The sequence below is a fragment of the Ambystoma mexicanum genome, chromosome 9 (assembly GCF_040938575.1).
Source record: "Ambystoma mexicanum isolate Mex_15411 chromosome 9, UKY_AmexF1_1, whole genome shotgun sequence".
In the NCBI taxonomy this organism is placed as follows: Eukaryota; Metazoa; Chordata; class Amphibia; order Caudata; family Ambystomatidae; genus Ambystoma; species Ambystoma mexicanum.
In genome coordinates this window covers 782,275,116-782,294,572 of record NC_090931.1, presented here as the reverse complement: position 1 = coordinate 782,294,572, position 19,457 = coordinate 782,275,116, and the positions used below count along the sequence as shown (strand labels likewise).

At 43.8% G+C, this 19,457-nt stretch overlaps 1 protein-coding gene across 9 annotated transcripts in view; it reads left to right on the top strand.

The window, feature by feature from the left end:
- HECW2 (HECT, C2 and WW domain containing E3 ubiquitin protein ligase 2) overlaps positions 1-19,457 on the top strand; it is a 1,520,428-nt gene that overhangs the window by 951,190 nt on the left and 549,781 nt on the right. For all 9 annotated transcript variants that reach the window (XM_069615717.1, XM_069615714.1, XM_069615715.1 and 6 more), the window contains one exon: positions 18,627-18,734. In XM_069615717.1, coding sequence (XP_069471818.1) covers positions 18,627-18,734 — 108 coding nt within the window. The remainder of the gene's footprint in view (positions 1-18,626; positions 18,735-19,457) is intronic.

The window sequence follows — 19,457 nt, the reverse complement described above, 5'->3', positions numbered from 1 at the left end:
ACCCACCCTATCATTTTGTCACGTCACCCATTCTCTCAACATATAACCATGAGTTGCTGCCAGAGTCCTAGCCACCCCTACCTACCTTAGTGCCGGCTAAAAATGCACACACGCACTTTAGAAATCCTTTCCACTCACCTTACATCTCTGACTACGGTCTTCCAAAGAGCGTTCAACCACCCAGCGTTTCGAGGCCATAGCAATGGCAGTAGGTGCTATGCAAGTGACATATAACATGACATAACTGAAGAGCCCCGGGAGGTTGATGGTGCCAGAAGTCAGCTGGGGCCAGGGAAGTGCATGGGCACTGAACCCCTCTGCTGTGGCCATATTTATCCGGCCATTCAGACCACCTCGCTGCACTCTCAACTCCTCTATCCTCCTGCAGAAAAGGAGTAAAAACTGTTGGCTTTGCTAGTACTTGTTTTTTACCATAGCTATTTTTAAATTCAATACAAATGTGATTATAGTGATTTTCTGCCCATTACAGAATGTGTAGCCTCCAGTCATTCACTGCTTGTTTTAGTAATTTTGCTAATTCTAAAGAATGCATCATAGGAAGGAGGAATCGAACACCTGTCAGAACTGCAAACGCTTCTTTATAGCAGCAGGATTTCCCTACAGCATTTATGATGCTTATTTGAAAGCCTGGTAACTGCTTGGAGTGCATGTAAAGTTAATTCATCTACGGGCTTATATAACATAAATATCTTTGCAGCCAGCTGCATCTCATTTGTACACATATAGGTTCCTGTTTGCCCAGTGGTCACCAGTATAGCCAGTGTGCAATGTCGGATTGGCCCGTTGGCCTGTCTACCCGTGGCCGGATCAAAATCGTCCCTGGGGAGTGGGGGCTGGTTTCTTGCCATGCCTGGGCCGGTTTGGAAAGGAAAAAAGTTGAATTTTTTTTAAAAAAAATTCCAAATGTTTTTGTGTTTTTTTTCAAAAAGCCTTTCATCCTTCTTAGGTCGATACATGAGTGCCAACACAGGTTGTGTGATATTGTATGCATATTTGTTCTATAAAAAAGAGCTTAATCGTAAATGCTATACAATAACATATTATCATTTGGCCTTGGACATCTGCTTGGATTCACAGTAATTTAGTGTACTTAGGAACAATGCTATTTGATGCCACTTACTGTTTTGTCAAGGGGTGAAAAGTCGTGTTTCATCACTTCCCGGGATGTCACTTTGGGGTGGAGTCAAATGACATCACAGTGATGTCATCAGAGGTCAAGGGTCGTGAGGCGAGAGGTGGGCCACTTTTTTTTGGGTGACCGGGCCCATTTCTTGTCCCAGTCCGACCCAGCCAGTGTAGACAACCCTTTTTTATGATTTTCTTTCAAAATGGCGCCGCTCTTCCACCCACAAATGATATTTCCATGGCTTTTTCCAAGCATGTGTTTCTAATGACTGCAAAGGAAAAGCCCAAGCTTTGAAGTGCTCCGTATTAAACTTCTTTCACATGTTATGTTTTATATTAACACACATTTCTTTGAACTTATAGTGTGTATTTATCTTGCAAAAGCCTAGAACATGTTTCACTTCAACGCTTTACGAGAAAAGAAAACGCCCCAGGTCGAGGAAAAGGAACAGAGAGAAGCAGCAAACCAATGTCATTGGCGACTAGCGTCAAGGGGCCACCATAACTGGCAGAGTTTGCACTATACAAGACCCAATTACATTACATGACATTACTTGATTTAAAAAACATTCTATTTCATTGGCTGATACAAATAGGTTCAGTTGAAAACAGCTGTTACCTGTAAGCTATAATGCTGTTGTTGAATAACTCTACAGAGCCGTTTAGTGTGGAAACATTGTGGGTGCTGCTTAGGATGGGGTGGATTTGAAAGGCACAAGGTGCTTGCTTTAATTGCTCTCCGGAAACAAAGGCAAGGGACCTCTTTGCTCATTTGTAAGCCATAAGTATCGGCCCATTATCCCGGTATCACTTAACTGAGTCATCAGTGCTGGGGGACATGCATCCAACAGGGATATTTGCTTCTCAGTGAAATCCCAAGTCATAAAGGAAGCCACCGACCTGATTATTTCACACAAACGTCCCAAACAGGCTTGACCAACATCATGGGCCTCATTACACGGTAGGCGGTGAGCCATGGCGCTATTAGCGCCATGGCTCATGCCGGTAAAATACCGGCACCGCCTTGGCGGAAAGGGGATTTACCGCCCCATTTCAAGGTTGGAGGGGCGGTAAATCCCCCTTCCGCCATTGCCGTTCCCCATTCCCATTTCTGCCCCATAGGGCTCTATGGGAATGGGGAAGGCGCTAATTACGGCACCGCAATTTTGCGGTGCCGTAATTAGCTCTGAGGTCCCTTAGCGGGTTGGTTTTTAACGCCTGCAAAAAGCAGGCGTTAAAGCACCAACCCGCTAAGGGACCTCGTAGTAAGGCGGTAGGGATTTACCGGTACCGGTATTTTACCGGTACCGGTAAATCCCTACCGCCATCCGTGTAATGAGGCCCCGTGTCTTCCTGAGGAGGATCTGGGAGGCAGCGAGGTATTCAGGTGTTCTGGAGACTGTGAACCGTCACCGAATTGTAAGGGAGCTATATCTATTTTATGTGGGAATTTGCTTTAGGGCGTTCCTGTGGACCAGGGCAAAGTTTTTTTAAATCAGCTTTCTTATATTGAACTAGAGACAATTCAACCCAATCCCCTTTTTCACTGTACCCGAATGTAAAGTCATGTCAGCATAACCACGTTTCCTCTAGGTGGTTTTCTTTCTGCACTTTCAACCCACACAATAAAACACATTGTGTAAGGGCATGTAGATTGTTATTGTGTGTGATGTGATAACAAAATATGAAATGACATAAAAAAAGAAACCGTTTTTGCATGTCCACAAGCCTGCATTATGGACATAAACAAAGCAGTTTGAAAGGAAAGGGAGAATACTTTGTGAGTCTATGTGTTGTCTTGAAAGGTTAGATAACTAACTGGGGCTACGAGGGAGCTTGGAACCCGGATGTACTCAAATGATCAGACTTATTGCAGTGACTTTTCACACCCAGTTATCACTCCAGTGATCACTTCGCAAGCCATTATTGTGTCTTCTTGGGAGGCTGGTCCCCTAGGCCACACGAGCACTTGCTCTGCCAGGGGTGTATCCAGCATGTCAGAAGGGAGGGGAGATCCTCCATGGAAACATTGCAATGGGAATCGGGGTCTCTCACTCCTTAGCCAGCTCTCACCTAGGGCTCAGATTCCCTGCTCTGACAACACAAAGTCATAAGGCTCGATGGCGCAAAGAGGAATCTCCACTGCGTTACACTGAGTACCAGTAGCTTCACAATATGCTCAAGAATGCATGGAAATAATACCAAACGAAATGATACATATTGTATAGTTGGCATGAGGGTGAAAGGGAGTGACGGTTATTCATATGTTGCTTCTGACTCACATGTCTTTGTATCTGGGCCACTCATATATCAATGCACCTAGGCCCCTTGTACACCAGTATGCCAACATTTACCAATTGGTGCACGTGCTAATGTTTCGCCCAAGTGTGGGCTTTATCTAGGCTATAATTTCATACAAATGTACATAAAATGTACATAATTGGAACATTACTATGCAATATCATTAATTGTAACATTTAGCTGGTGTAGTCTCAAGAAAAGCTATGGCATCTAATTGAATGTTCCTTTAGTAATCCACCTGTCAAAGGTGACACATAAAGAGTAAAGGGAGAAAAGGGAAAAAGCAGAGAAAAAACAATATTAGAAAAAAAAATCACTTTAACAATATTATACTAGGGTAGCTACAAGCTACTTATAATATGATGGACAGGTATAGTGTTCGGCCAATTACACATACAAAAACACATTTTTACACTGTATTTAACCGACCATGTTATTACCCTGCTCATGGCATAGGGAGACAGTGCACTAACAATGGGTCACGGAAGCCCTGTGCAGCACAACACACCAGAGTTCCTCTTTAAAGAGCTTGATGAGCCAAGAGTCACGTGAACTCAGATTAAAGCTTCTCTAGAGCTCATTGGAAAAACTGAGATTTAATGATAGCTGTAGTCCCACGGTACACAAAGGAGGCTTCCAGGTGGTGGAGCATTTATTTATGCTGGTTAATTTATGTCAAGGTTGGGAAAGCCGACAAAGATATGCAGAACTGATAAAGTCAGACAGACATATGTCCTATGTGGAACAGACAGAAAGGAGCATGAGCAACAAGGCTAGCCAGGTAACGGGAACCTGTACTACCCGAGTAAGCAGAAGCCCTATGTTTATTAATTGGTCTGAGAACCAATAACCCTGCCAAAGAGCCACAGGACCTTGGGTGTGGGGTCCCAGTGCCATGAAGGTGGGATACAGAGACCTGTCTTTAAAATGATCCTGGAGGGATTTGACCACTGATAAAGATCTGAGAAAAGTAATATAAGAAGAATTCTTCTTTTCCAAAGAGAGAAGAGAAAGCAATACAGAGGATATTTGTATGTTTAACCAACAAACTCTATAAGAAGACTGTGAACTGTTAACATATTCCAAAGGAACTTTGCGCGCCTTGAAACACTTGTGTATAGGCATGTTATAAATAGCATATCATATCATAACAGCCATCTACGAGTTGGACCAGGCAGAAACCCATTCCGAGGCTATTGTGCAAGCCTCCCTTTTTGCTTTTAGTTAGATTTCTAAAGTGGTAGGGCTGGTTAGCTAACTAGGGTTTGGACTCAGGGCTCTTTGTTTTTGGTAAATGAATTGGCAGAGAAAGTCAAAAGTATCCACAGCGCTTGTACAGGAGTAGCAAATGCAAAGAGGCTGCGGGTGTCTGGGGAGTGTGGGTGTACTGCCAGAACACTACCACGTTAAGGAGGAGTGAACAGAAGGATCCCAAAACACACTGCGCCAAAGAAGCAAGATTTACAATACAGTCTTGTATTTATTTAGGATGATTGGTCAGCCTGACACGTGTTTCGAGCCTAATAGGCTCTTCATCTGAGGCTGATGTTTCACAATAAAAATACCAGATATGCAATATTGACACAGATTGAATCCAAATGAAAAATAGAGAAAAGAAACATTTAAGGAAACCATGACATCATATTTCAGTGGCACAAGGAGCAGTGAGCCAAAAACAAGGCAATTAAAAAATACGTTTGAAAATAGCATTATTAACATGACACAACCCGAAATTCAGCATATTTGTTTATATGTGATCAAAAAAGTCGAATACAAAATCCAGAAGGAAATACAAGAGCAAGGAAGTAACTGGACAAAACAATTATCGAGAAAAAAAAGAGAAAAGAAAACAAGGCATTAGTGGTGGAAAGGAAAGTCCAGCGCGATCAGTAACTTTTTGTGCCAAGTAGTGGTAAATTGTGGAAGCCAGTTGGAAAAAAATGTACCTTGTAAATGGAGTAGAGGTTCCAAGTCATGAGGGCTTAATTTTCCTGTATATCCTTCCGAAAGAACAAAGTAAGCTCAATTGATTACATATATCCAGGGAGGTGAAAAACCTGATAGTATATTACAAGAATTGAGTGTTATAAAAAGACATACCTCTTATGCTTTGCAGATGCGGCAGAGGCTGGATGTGGAAAAAAGAGGGGGGAAACAAATTGCTATCAGCAATTTGGATTCACGGACAGGAGTAGGGGGATTAAAGTAAGGTTCCAAAAATAATGTGTATGTTCATTTGAGAGACGAATATAGCGCTAAAAAAAATGATTTTAAAATGTATGTGATTATGCAAATTATGTATCGAGTATAACACTAGGTTAAATTAATTAGGTCTCATGTCTGCCCTAGCACGCTTTGAGGTGTCATTGGCATCTCCCTATCTTTGATCATTTTCAATGTACATTCCTCCCCCTCCTAAAACCGATACATAAACTTGGAATAATTCTGCATAACGGCATTGACAGCACACAGCTCTGTTTCTAATTAATACAAATAGAGAGTAACATGAAAGTCCTGCATAAGCATCTCTAGGATAGTCAGAATTGGATGTGATGGTTTCTTTAAGTCGAAGTTTCTTAATGCGGAACTCTTACTAATGTGGCTTAAGCCACGAAACCTCAGAACAATCCTCAATTTACCTCTTTGGCCAGTTCTAAGCAAATTTATTTTGCCAAGTAAATCGCACAGAACTCTAGAGATCATCTCTGATAACCACCTGTGCCTAGAACATTGAGTATTGATGCTCCTTCCAGATGATAGCCCTCAAAGGAGACATTGTACCATGTACACCTGACAAAGATATCTATTGTCATTAGGCACCTGGATAAAAATGTGACTTAATCTATCTTTACTTTCTATATATCTACCTCCATATGACTTGTGTGGAGGACCTACAACTCCATAAATCCCAGACTAAAATAGTGATTACATGAAATCCAGGGAATACACCTCTAAGCCCTCTAAAACCCTCTAAAACCCTCTGGAGCTCCTAATTCAAATCTACATCCAATCTGAATGGCCATGTCCCTTGTGTATCCCCAGCCTCATCGACAGAAAAAAGTTCTACACCCCCAAATGGCAAGCTCCCCTTATAACAGCTGGCCCTTACACATGCCATTGAAGTTTGATTTCCTTTAAAGTAACATACATGCTTTCATTTTTATTTGAACTATACATGGTTAAACAATGTCACTAGACATATAATGCCTATTTTTACATCCACACAAAACAAACCAATTCTACATGTGTAAACAAAGCCACTCGCACTAAAATACTGATTTCACTCACATTTGAAATCCAATGATCCGAAAAATAAATGAAACGTTCAAAAAAAGTATTCTTTCAACAAACCTAACCTCTAAAATAAATGACCAATCATAAAAGTATGTTGGATTTTAGGGGTCACAGGCAATTACCCTTTGTGTGCTCCTACGAAATGTTTATATGTACTAAAATAGATACCTTGTTCTGGGAGGGAGAAAGAGAGCAAATGAGAGTGCGTAGGTTGATGTTGGGATGTTCTTGAGGACTGTGGGCGGGAATGGGTTGACGGTTGGCTATGCGCTAGGAGCGTGTGGAGCACCTGGTGTGAGTTTGGGGAGAAAAGAGGGGAAGACTTGCATCGGGAGGGATTTGGGGCAGATGCTGACAGGCGGGCAGGGAGGGGGGCACCATTGCTATTTTAGAGAGGATGGCACTGTCTATCAATAGTGATGTTAAGAGAATGTTCAGACAAGGTATTGCATAGGGATTGGGAGTTAAGTGGGGTAGGAGTTGAGCAACCTGGCGACTTGAATTCAGAGATAAATCTGTGCAGTTCCCTGCTTGGGTTGTGAGAGTTCAAGATTCTGCTCCCATAGAAGATTTTTTGGGCTTTTCCAGTTTCCACCCTGTAAACCCTTGTTAGTTTTTTGGGGGGTTTGGTTAGTTCTCCACGTTCGCTTGAGAGTTTTGATAGATTTGAGAGTTTTGATAGATTTGAGGTGGATGGAGAATCATTTGGGGTGGTGCCCGATCTCTAGGAGGTACGTTTTATTGAAGCGAGGGGTGTGAAGGCGCTGGTAAGCCAGTGATCAAAGAGTTTGGTGGAGGGAGAAAGAGAAAGTACTGGGAGTGCATTGAGGAGGGAATTGGCTAGGTCGGGGGTGATGATGACTTTATTCCAGAGTTGGGTTAGGGGAGCGGAGGTTGGAGAAAGTGGGATGTGGAACTGGGAGGGGTTGCAGGGTGAGGTTGGCAGGGAGAAGATTACAGAGTGATCTCTTCATATTAGGGGGCATGGAGGCAGAGTTGATAAGATGTTTGTGGCACTTAAAACAGCATGAAGGGTGTGGCCTGTGGTATGGGTGAAGAGTGAAATGAGTTGTGTTAGGATGGGGGCTTCTAGGTTATCTGTGAGGGAGCAGGCCATGGGATTTTAGGGGGAGTCAAACCAGATGTTGAAGTCTGGTAGTATGGTGAGTGAAGGATGTTGGTTGAAGGTAGTTCATAGAACGTCACTGAGAGAGTCTGCAAAGTTCCTGTTGTAGCAAGGGGTTCTGTAAATGAGTCGGAATCTGTGGGAGGTAGCGTGGGACAGTTGCAATGTACGTGCAGCAGGCTAAGGTAGCTCAAATCATGGTTTGGATACATAGGCATTCTTCATGAAGTTTCTCGATGTACACGTTCTTAAGGTGGCACTTCGAGCAGGCCTTGAACAGGCCTATCATCATGTCCACAGACTCTTGAAGGCCTCGTATGGAACAGAAGCAATAGAGCAACCCCAGAGGTGATTGAATGGGCTGAACATTAATACCAGCTGGTGAGAAGCAACACAGCACCAAACCAGATGGATTTATCGAAAAAGTCAAAATTGGTGAATATCTGAAGAGCGCTTGCTCGAGGACTCAACACTTAATGTGTGGCAAGAAATTGGAAGATGGCCACCAGGGTTGGAGCTAAGGTGGCCTGTCTGATTGGCTGTGGGCAGTATGACCCAAAATGACTAGTAGAGCATTAAAGCGACAAGAAAAATGTAAAGATAAACTTCTTTAATTTTACAGAGGATTCCCAGCCGGACGACGGAGAATATTCAAACAGCATGTGAACATATGAAAGGCTCCAATGCTGGAGAATAGGGTGGCCTCCCAAAACCCTCCCACCAGGGCTGATTTTGGAAATCCAGACATGTAAAAATTAATGGTGATATGTACTGTACACTAAGTTCTAGTTGCATCTTATTAGAAGTTAGATTTGTTGTACACTATGTATTAACACCTTATTCTACAATAGCAGCTGAGAGAAAGAGTGAGCAAGCTTGCATCGCAGAAAAAAAGGTGGCAGCACAAATTGTAACAGAGATTAATGCAGTAACAGATGTAGTGGCAAAGTTATACTGCACCGACAAAGATAGGTAACGACTAAGTGAGAGGTGGTAGCAAGATGGAAGAACTGACAGTAAATAAATGTAAAAGAAATAAAAGGGAACACAACTTAAATAGAATGTGAAAATGGAAGACATTTAAAGCAACGTGCCAAGAGCCATAATTTAACAGAAACATCAATTTATTATAAGACATAGCAGTAGCAATAGAAGGAGTGGTTCAAGGCAAGTGCATTTTTGGGTGTATATACCGGTTTGGATAAAAAAGCAAGCTCCAGTATCTTTGACGCACACCATTCATGAGATTGAACTTTATTAGTTCCTGGGTGATGATGAGTAAATCCTGGTCAGAGGAAAATCTCCCCTTTGTACATAGAGTGTACTACCTCCTGCTCTATAAATCCCAATTTTGATCCCTGCAGATTTTAAGTAAATGTCAAAGCCGAGCAGTGCGCTTTCCTCAGATAAGTTCTTACAGTTGTCTGGGAAATTTATTTTCCAATGTATGGTGAAGAAACCACTATTCTTGGAAACATCCTATGAGCTGGAAGCACCCCTTCCTTCAAAGCAAGTACACTGCACAGGTCAAAAACATTTGGAGGCACACTTAATCAGGGATGGTCTCCACATTCAAGCCTGGCTCTTCTTTCTGGGCACGCCCAGGATATGGAATCCCAGAAAACACAGTCACAAATCCAACCACACCCAGGCATGACTACTCAAGAGACTACACAATCTTCAGTATCAGGAAGGTCATGACCTTGCATTTGCTTCCATAGTTGCATGGGGAAAAAAGCTCCATCTTCAGACTTCAGAAACAAGGTCTCCATAAAGGGGCCTGCAGAGAACAAACCTTCACTCCTTGGAAAAGAAAATGGCTGAAAAAAGAATGCACAGTATGAAAATTACACAGTTACCACCAGCCAGTACAAGGAGCTGAGCAGGTCGACCAAGTGCATGGAAATAAGACTACACTTTAGAGAATCATGCCCAGGGAGTGTAAGGGACCCATAAAGGCACATTAGACAGTTTATTTTGCCAGTGAAATCTTGGATGAGGTAAGTGAACCATAAAAGCAAGCAAAGTTAGGAGACCTACTTAAGGTCACAGGATAACAGATTCATTCTAGCCATCGCTCCTTTGAGGCTGATGCTGCTCTATTCCTAAGAGAAGGGGAATGGAATGCACATGTGGCTTTTAAAGTCAAGGATCTTGAAGGTTGTAGCGGTGAGGGCCAAGTAAGATCAGATCAGCTTGGACAGTTGTCTGGATTAAAGGTTGACTATAGATCCACATAAATCAATGGGAGCGAGCAAAGTCTACCTCCACATCAACAACAAAACCCTTGGGCACTTGATTTCATTAACATGATGCACCATTAAAATGACAAGCTAAGCACTTACCTTCCTAATGCTGGTATATCTGTTCCCCTGGCTGGAGGCTGTCTTTGTTTTCCTCCCATGTGCCATGAGTGTCCTCTGGACGGGCACGTGGGGCCTCCTCAGGCTCAGCAGATGGGACAGTAGAAGGAGTTGAAGATTTTCTCTCCAGCATAGAACTGCTAACCCATAGCTCTTTGAAGGCATCATGAAAATGAATCGGGAAATGCTGAGCAATTGGATTTTTGGATTGAGGTTACACTACAAAACCAATTGCAAACAGTCTGGCTTTTTACCCAATTTTTCGCAGAATGTGTGCTGTCTAATGTGCAATTTTAACTCATTATTCAAAAAACGTTCAGGGCGAGGTTAAGTTCCTCCCAGCCCCAGAAATCCATTTGGTTGGTTCAGGCTCCCTACCTACGCTTGGTTACTTAGGCATATTTGTGGGAAATATTAGCGCCCCTGCAATTTAAAAGTGTACCAGCCACCACTGGGTGAGTGGCTGGCTGGTGGGTGAATGGGTATGAATATGTGTGGGCTAGGCTGGGGCCCAGGCAAGGGGCATTGGAGCTTGGACGTTTTCTCGTGTGTTTAACTGGTATTTTTGGGCAAAGCCAACATGTTGACGGTTATTAAATGGAAGAGGGTATGGGGTTTATAGCATAATGGGGCAGGCAGACTGGACATTTGCTTTCTGTGGCATGGAATTTTTTACTTGCATAAGAGTAAAGGCCAACAGGTTGTGTGTCCTTACATGGGGAGAGTGCAGGCATTTGTGCAGTCAGGAAGTAAATGTTTTCTTACTGTGGCATTGCATGTTTTAATGGTAATACGGGCAATGTCAGCATGATGAGTGTTCTTACATGGTAGGCAGAGGCATTTGTGCAGCCAAGCATGAAATAGTTCCTTGCTGTAGCATTGCATTTTCACTGGTGTTGAGGCCAGAGTCAACATGAAGAGTATTCTTACATGGTGGTGTGGGGGTTGTGATTTATGCAGCAGCAATAACATAGTTCTTCCCATGGCAGGAGATACTGGCGTTAAGAACAAAGCCAACAAGTGTTCGTACATGAGGATGCTGGCAGATAATGACAGAGCTGGCACGAACATGTTTTATCAATTATATGATTTCTGTGAATAATATTACTGGACACACACACAGGACACACACACAGTTGGTTGGTACATTTGGGTGTGAGAACTCAGGAGCCAGGCACAGACCCTAGTTTCTATGGTGAAAAGTTTAAGGTATGATTTAAGCACATACTTCAACTTTCAACCAGGGCCGTCCGCGGCATGCCCTTGTAGTAGCATGATAATCATGGGCATTGCGCATGAGTGGTGGTCTATGCCGGCACGCCGTCCGCGTCTTGCCCCTGTAGTAGCATGATAATCATGGGCATTGCGTATGAGTGGTGGTCCAGGCCGGCACGCCGTCCGCGTCATGCCCCTGTAGCAGCATGATAATCATGGGCATTGCGCATGAGTGGTGGTCTAGGCCGGCACGCCCTCCGCGTCTTGCCCCTGTAGTAGCATGATAATCATGGGCATTGCTTATGAGTGGTGGTCCAGGCCGGCACGCCGTCCGCGTCATGCCCCTGTAGCAGCATGATAATCATGGGCATTGCGCATGAGTGGTGGTCCAGGCTGGCACGGAGTGTGGCATGGCATATGCCTTGTTGCCAAGCTTGGGGGGTGTGTGGGGGCTTACCATGGCTTGGATAAGGCCTTAGGAATTGGAGACCGGGAGAGTTTGGTAAGTGGCTGGAGGTGTAGGGATGTGCACGAGGCTGATGAGAGGTCACAGAATGTGAGCAGATACTACCAGTTAATGACAGCATTCTGAGCCATCTTATTGCCTATAACACGCATCAAGGCTTCAGATATAATTTACATGGAGTGTCTAATAGGTGGCAGCAAAGTAACACATGTGTATTTTCACGAATATATTCAGAGTTGGACAGACACACACTTTAATCTCGCAGACTGGCAGTGCATCGAGCTCTGCAAACCATTGTCTGAGTTTAACCAAGATTAAGTTATATAATAGCATGGTGTGGATGTGGTATGGCAGACAGTAATTTCTCGCAGGCTAGGGGTCTGTTTACAAGCCACCCATTCACAAACACTGGGGAGATTATGAACAATTAAACAATTGTCTGAACAACTTGCTAATAATTAATTGATGGAGTTCTTTGTTGCTGATAATTAGATTATGCCGAGAATGAAGTTATCCCTTTCTATCACTCAGGGATTGGCATCATTCGTTGTCATTAGAATGGCATTATTAAACAATGCCAACCATTTGGGCTTTATTGTAGGCATGGGAAAGGCAGTTGCCAGGCATTGACGTCGTGGTTAAACTGGCTATTGATGGAAGCAGGTGCAAAATGGTACGAGTACCTGGGCATCTAATAGCATCGCCTGGTAAATGCTGAATACTTATACGCAAGCAAAAACTGTTGGCTTTGCTTGTGTTTGTTTTTAACAGGACTTCAGTGAAGGATATGCATAGTACTTATAAATCGAGTGGCTGAAGGCAGACATGGTTAAGACATTTTTTATTACACCAGTAGCGGGTTTACAACTCCAATTAAGTCATTAACTTTGGAAGACTGCTTTGAGAAAGCACTGGCAGGTCCTTTGAGTGCCCATGAGGAGGTGTTTTGAGAGGGGAGGGGCAGGAAATGGGTGGGAATGGCCTTAGCGATTAGCATGCCATGAGCAGTCAATGGGTGGACAAATCACCAAACAACACCTACAAGCTTTGTGCCCCTCCCCATATGCCATTTCTCCCAACCTGTACACAAATGCAATAGTTTCGGATTATAGGTGGTACTAAAGCGCCATCTAACAGCCCAACTAAAAATGTCTGCTACTCTTTGTGCAATTAAATTACTATTTGCTCTTTACACAGATCATGAAAAGTTACCTTCCTCTCTAAAACCACAGTCTATATCGACATGTTGAATGGTCACAAAGTGCCTGAAGGTCGCTCCTGTTACACAGTTGCACAATAAAAGCTACCAACATTTAAAAGAAAAGTAATTTAGAAATGTATTGTTGAACTACAGTGGAAATGAAATGGCGTATTTTTTAGTTATCAGTGGTTTGATTTTTGTCTTGAGACCAGCCAGGTGACGCCCAGCCAGTGGAAGTGTTGGATTGAACTGCTGGCTCCTTTTAAGGGTTTCTTACCTCCCACAGAATTCCTCTTGCGGGCCTCTCCCTCAGTGCAAGGCCTGTACATTGCAATCACTGAAAACGTCACCCTTGTTCAAAGGTTATTCGGAGTGAAAGTGCCCTCAAAATTATACTGCATATTTGTTCCCATCTAATGTGGAAGTAGCGAGGTTATCTAACTGTGAACTATTGGACTTTGCACCATGGTGGTGTGGGTTCTAATCCTGGCCTCTGCACTTTACAAACATGATGTGAATGCGGGCAGATCAATTTTTACCCCCTTCCCCCCAAATTATAGGGATGTAATTGGAATTCAAAATAAATAACCATGTACAATGGGCTACAGGTCTTGCCCCAACTGCACGTTTTCACCTCCTCCCCATCAACGCCTGGTGCCAGCCCCCATAAGCCCACCATAGTTGTATATGCACAGCACCTCGTGTTCAACAGTCTCCAGCTATGATCAAAGTTGTGTATGTAGCTAGCCACTCTTCGATAAAGCTAGGACAATGTTACTTCTGCTACCTAAAATAGACAAGTCACCTGTAAGCAAATAAAAGATCATATTAAGTGGTGCTTCACGAATGTTTGTATAACATTCATAAAAATGTCAACAGTGTGTGCATCATGCAAAACACAGCAATGGGCTGTGCACGACGAGACAGTGCCACAGAGTGACTGTGTTTCGGTTGCTTCTTGCTTGCCACGTTCAGTACACTATTTTGCGTTCTCGATCTGCTCTTAATAACAAGGTAAAAAGCTCACTTTCTGCATCTATCCTCTGCTATCTTTCGGTGTGGCCTCATCGGTGCTACTTTAGCAGACCTACCCGATCAACAGCTATCAGAATGCGGTGCTAGGTGGCAAATGTGTATGAGTATGCCACCTTGTGCAATGGTTGCCCCCTTTCGTATGTTTCTGGCATCGTGATTTACTGAAAGGTGAATATTCCTGGTGCATTTTGGTAGACTAATCCCCAGTGTGGGCCTCTTTCCATCACAGTGATATCAGACACCTGGGATGAATAGAGGGACTGTCCCTATTCTTGCAGAGCCTGTTGAAACCAATTATAAAACAATGAGTTGTACACCTTACACTTTGGGAGTGTTCCTTCCATAGGCGCCCGTATTCTGCCAATAGGTTCCTTTCACCGCTGTCCAGGGTTTTTGCCCCTGAAGAAAATCTCCACACATCAGAACAACATGTAGGGCTATCTATTCAGGGTGTAGAATTTGCCCCTGGAGAAAATCTCCACATCTCAGAACAGCATGCAGGGCTATCTATTCAGGGTGTAGAATTTGCCCCTGGAGAAAATCTCCACACCTCAGAACAACATGTATGGTTAACAATTCAGGGTGTAGAATTATCGGCAACAAAATACACAGAGGTTTGTGGGACCCTTTAGAACTCTCTGTGTTGATTTATATTTGTGTCAGAATGTGGTGATGAAAACCCATGCTGCAAGAAATAAGAATAACAGCTTAATTGCAACCTTGTATTTTATGCACCAGGTTTTGTGCACCTGGTATGCACATTTTAATGTCCCATTTTATTACACATGTTTTGAATGTATTCATGCAGTTATAGATTTTTTTAAATACAATTCATTTCTATTTTTCTACGAGGTGAGTATAATTATGTAATCAACAGTGTTTCAAGGTATTATTTCCCCTTCTACACTGTTCCTTTGGGGTTGCATTTATCACTGACTAGGGAATCTTTTGTTCAAAGAGAATATTCTTTGTGTGAAATGGAAAGAGTCCTATTTGTACGATGCTTGGCAGAACAGTGTTTGTTTCAGCATACTTTTTCTGTTTGATGAGTGTAGCTTCTGTGTGTGAAGGGCATTACTGTAGCGTTAAGAGCCAATCCGCGGGCTGGATCAGGTCTTATCGGACCGGGCCCAGTTCCAATGCCAGAGCGAAGCTAGGGCTTTTTACAATTCTCTCCGGGCCAAAAAGACCTGATCGGGTCTTAAGGCTATGAGCAACACCGGGTTTCCAAAACGGAAACCTGTGTGTTAAGAAACATTTATTTTCATTCAATGAACAGGACATGCGCGGCATCTTGCTCATTGAATAAAAATACTGCCCCAAGATGGCCACCGTGGATCTGGAAGGTGAGGCTCCACAAGGAGTCCATCTTCCCTTTGCACAGTGGCCACGTTGTAGCAACAGAAGCTCGGCGGCGGAGATAGCGGGTGCAACTGCCGCCGCCGCAGAAAAGAAGTAAGTGGGGCAAAGGGGTGTGGGAATGGTAAAAATTAAATCTAAGGCAGGATGGGTGGAAGATGGCAGTGCGGGGCATGGGAAGCAGCCTTCAGCTTCAATGGAATGCGGGCAGAGATGAGCAGTTTCAGCCCACGTTCCAAGGAACCTGATTGGCTACTCCCCATCTCTGGTGCTAATGATGGGTATCACTTGTGATGGTGACACCTTTACAGTTGTCCTTTATTATGGCATGACATTGATTTGGGTATGACAGCCCAAACGGTTTTCATTTCATGTGAAGTAGAATGTTTCAACAAAAAAAAAAAAACACGAATGACCAGAAAATGGGGGATGAGCAATGCTTTTCCCAACAGTGACACATTTTGCATTTAAAAAGGACTTGCCAGGACATTATTGGCTTCAGTGCTAATGGCAGAGTCAACGTCATGCCAAAAATAGATTCTGCAAAGGGCCATGTATTTCTCTTTAAATCATCATAAATGCCATAGATTCAGTCATGGATTACACTTGACCTTTGATGTCAGGAAGTAACACACTTAGGGGGTCATTACGACCCCGGCGTTAAGGGGTTAACGGCGTCGTAAAAGGCTGCGGCGCCGTTAACCCCTTAACGCCTTACTACGAGGTCCCTTTGCGGCTCCCGACCTTAACGGCTGGTCTGGACCAGCCGTTAAAGTAGGGACCCGCAAAGGGACCTTGATGGCAATTACGGTACCGCAATTTGCGGGACCGTATTTGCCGCCTTCCCCATTCCCATTGAGCACTATGGGGCAAAAATGGGAATGGGGAAGGGCCATGGAGAAAGGGGGAATTACCGCCCCGCCAACCTTGAAATGGGGTGGTAATTCCCACTTTCTCCATGGCGGACTCCGGCATGGACCATGGTGCTAATAGCACCATGGTTTAGCGCCGGAGGCCTAATGAGGGCCTTATAATTGAATGACTCATTCCTTCCCAGGGCCATTCCAAATGTGAACAGTGTATTAGAACATGGCTTGCGTGTATTCCGCACACATACATGGGCACTCTTTGCTTAAGTCTGGTGGCTGCACTTGTGCCTGGAAAGATATACCATCATTTGTCCCAGGAAACTTTGATTTTTCTTTCCGTAGACACCATTTTCTTCATAATCCCACCTGATTATATATTCTTAGTAACATGAAGTTACAGAGTTTGCCATCAAAAATGGAAGACTTTGGACAAAAACCATAAAACCAACAACGTGCCTCTTGTTCAAGTTTCCAGTCGGTTGTTGGGAGCAGGGGTGTTGCCAGGTCTGGAAAAGATCTGTGGCTACGCTAATGTCGGGACTGTCAGGACGTGGGGCTAGCTAGCCTTTTGGTTGTAGCTCCTGAGCTTCTATCCGGGGCTACCACCTAAAGACCCGGAGCTATCGCCCACTCAGACACCCCTAGCAACGCCTCTGGTTGGGAGCAACACGTCTGGTAAATGCTGCCATATGCCTTGGGCACGCGTTTCACTCTTCGCTGCATATTCACCACTGTCGGAGCATATTCTAAATGTTGTTACACTGCATGTGTTAACACCCAGGGGGATATACATAAACACTAAATTACATGTACTTGTAGAGCAAACACCCTGTTAAGTCACCACACTGAAAACATTCATTCCCTGAAGAAACTGCCAATCATATTCCTGATTATACTGTCAGAAAAAGCCTGGGTGATTAAATTGTTCTTTTTATTAAAAAAGCAATATTATGCCCGGTCATGTTACATGTGAATATGATGTTTTGGTCTGATGCTGGAAATGTTAGTGCCCATGGTCCGATGCCGGGCCATGTTGCTTTCTCCTGAATACCAGAGTATTTTGAATGATGTCTTTGACATCCATCACTTCATGTTTTTACCAAGTTCTGGGGCCTAGGGTGTGTAGCTGATCACCCCATAATGAGGCAAACACATTCTAACATTCTTCATCATGACAATAACACCCCACATACATAATGGCATCTGCGCTGGAAGTGCACGCAGTTGGTTGTGTAGCCAAGGTCATCCAAGATCACCCATCAGGTAATCCTTCATCCCAAAATTGAGTCCAAACATCTGCAAGCACCTGCGCCAAGACATGCTCAAAGGTTATGCCAGACCTATGGGATGCAAAAAGCCCTGGTGAAATCCATCCACAGATCTGAATGTGTGGTCGCCCTAATTTCCACAGCAAAGCATTGCAGCCCCGTTAGTGAACGGGTTAAAGGGAGCCCAGGGCACCTCCTACAATGTGGAAGCATCATTGTGCATTCCCTCTGTGCAAGAGAATGAGTGAGTGAATGTGTGAGACACCGAGTGAAGGGGGGAGCATGTGAGGGAGCAAGTCAGTGTGCCAATGAGCCAATGAGTGAGCAAGGTACCAAGCCAGGGAGATCCTTTGAAACCAATGAGGCCCCATGTGTTGCAGCTACTGGGATATTTGGGAAAGCTTATGATGATGAGTACTGTATGCTCTGTGCATTGACTGCTCTGAACAGTCCAAAAGCAAACGCACTGGAAAAGGTTTTGTTAATCAGGCCCTTTGTATATGTAATAATGGTTGAACAATTTGATTTCTCACTTTATCATTTTGAAGTGAAAAGCACGTTTTGTGTTCTCTAGTTCACAGCAGCACTACCTACTGATAGATGAGGGGTGATGTCTCAGGCCATAACGCTGACACCGGCGCTATTTGCAATGCAATTCTACTCTCTGGTCGTTCTCTTTCCATTAACTACATGAAGAGACTCGTGCTGTTTTGCGATGTAATGGATAGAGAATGAGTCATCCTTGTCCACGGCAATCTAGGATCCCCCAATCTCTGCTCGCACTGATATGAAGGGCGGTGACCTTTTCTTGCTCTATCTCCTTATATTCTGGAAAGCATCCAAGACCTGTCTGTCTAGCCACCCAAGTAGCCCTCTTCCAACGCGCGCGTTGATTGTGTGCAGTCACTGCCGCTTCAGAAATCATGACTGTATGTGTGTGATGTGTACACGTTTGTTCTGAAGTGTGTTTCTCCTTTTCACAGATGAAAACTCTCCTGTAAATTTCTGGGATTCCAAGAATCGGGGCGTGACTGGGACCCAAAAAGGGCACATTGTTTGGAGAATTGAGCCCGGACCATATTTTATGGAACGTAAGTGCCATCATTTTACTTTTGTAAATGTAATATTAAAAAAACGTCTCTCGGTATAAACTAAGGAATCCAGATTTCTAATAAAAGCACATATTTTCAAACTTATTTTCAAGCGACAATTTATTTTGTATTTGAAAAAAATCAAAACATACTGAAGAAAAGTCTTCTGACTTTGGGCTTACTGCACAAAACTCCCAGACTCGCTTTAAAGTGGAAAAGGTTGCTTTAATGTGACAGGACACAGCTCACAAACAAACACTACCTTGCCTCCCTGGCCTTACAGACTAAATAACCTTTTAACAATTGTCAAATAATGAAATAAATAACCAATTTGCATTCCCCCACAATTAAATAATTTAAGCATTTCAAATTCCTCCCTTCCTATCTCTTGCTCCCTTCCGTCTCCTTAAAATTCTCTCAACCTTCATTCCCGCTTTCTCCCCGAGGCCACTTCCCTCCTCCTTCAATACCTGTTCCCCCTCTTTGTACCCCCTGGAGTAGCCAGTTCGTGCAAACAGCACCCACCCCTCCTTTACCGCACTAGTACCCCATTGTGCTTCCCCCACCCCTCCTCCAAAGGGCCATGTCCCCAGCCCCAGAAAAACCCTCCCCTGGGGTGTTCTTTCTGCCCCACCTAACCTAACCTCCCCTCTATGTCCCCTTTTTTTTATGCCCTGCACCGCTCATCCCAACTGTTGCTTGCTCCCAAACCTTCCCTGCCCC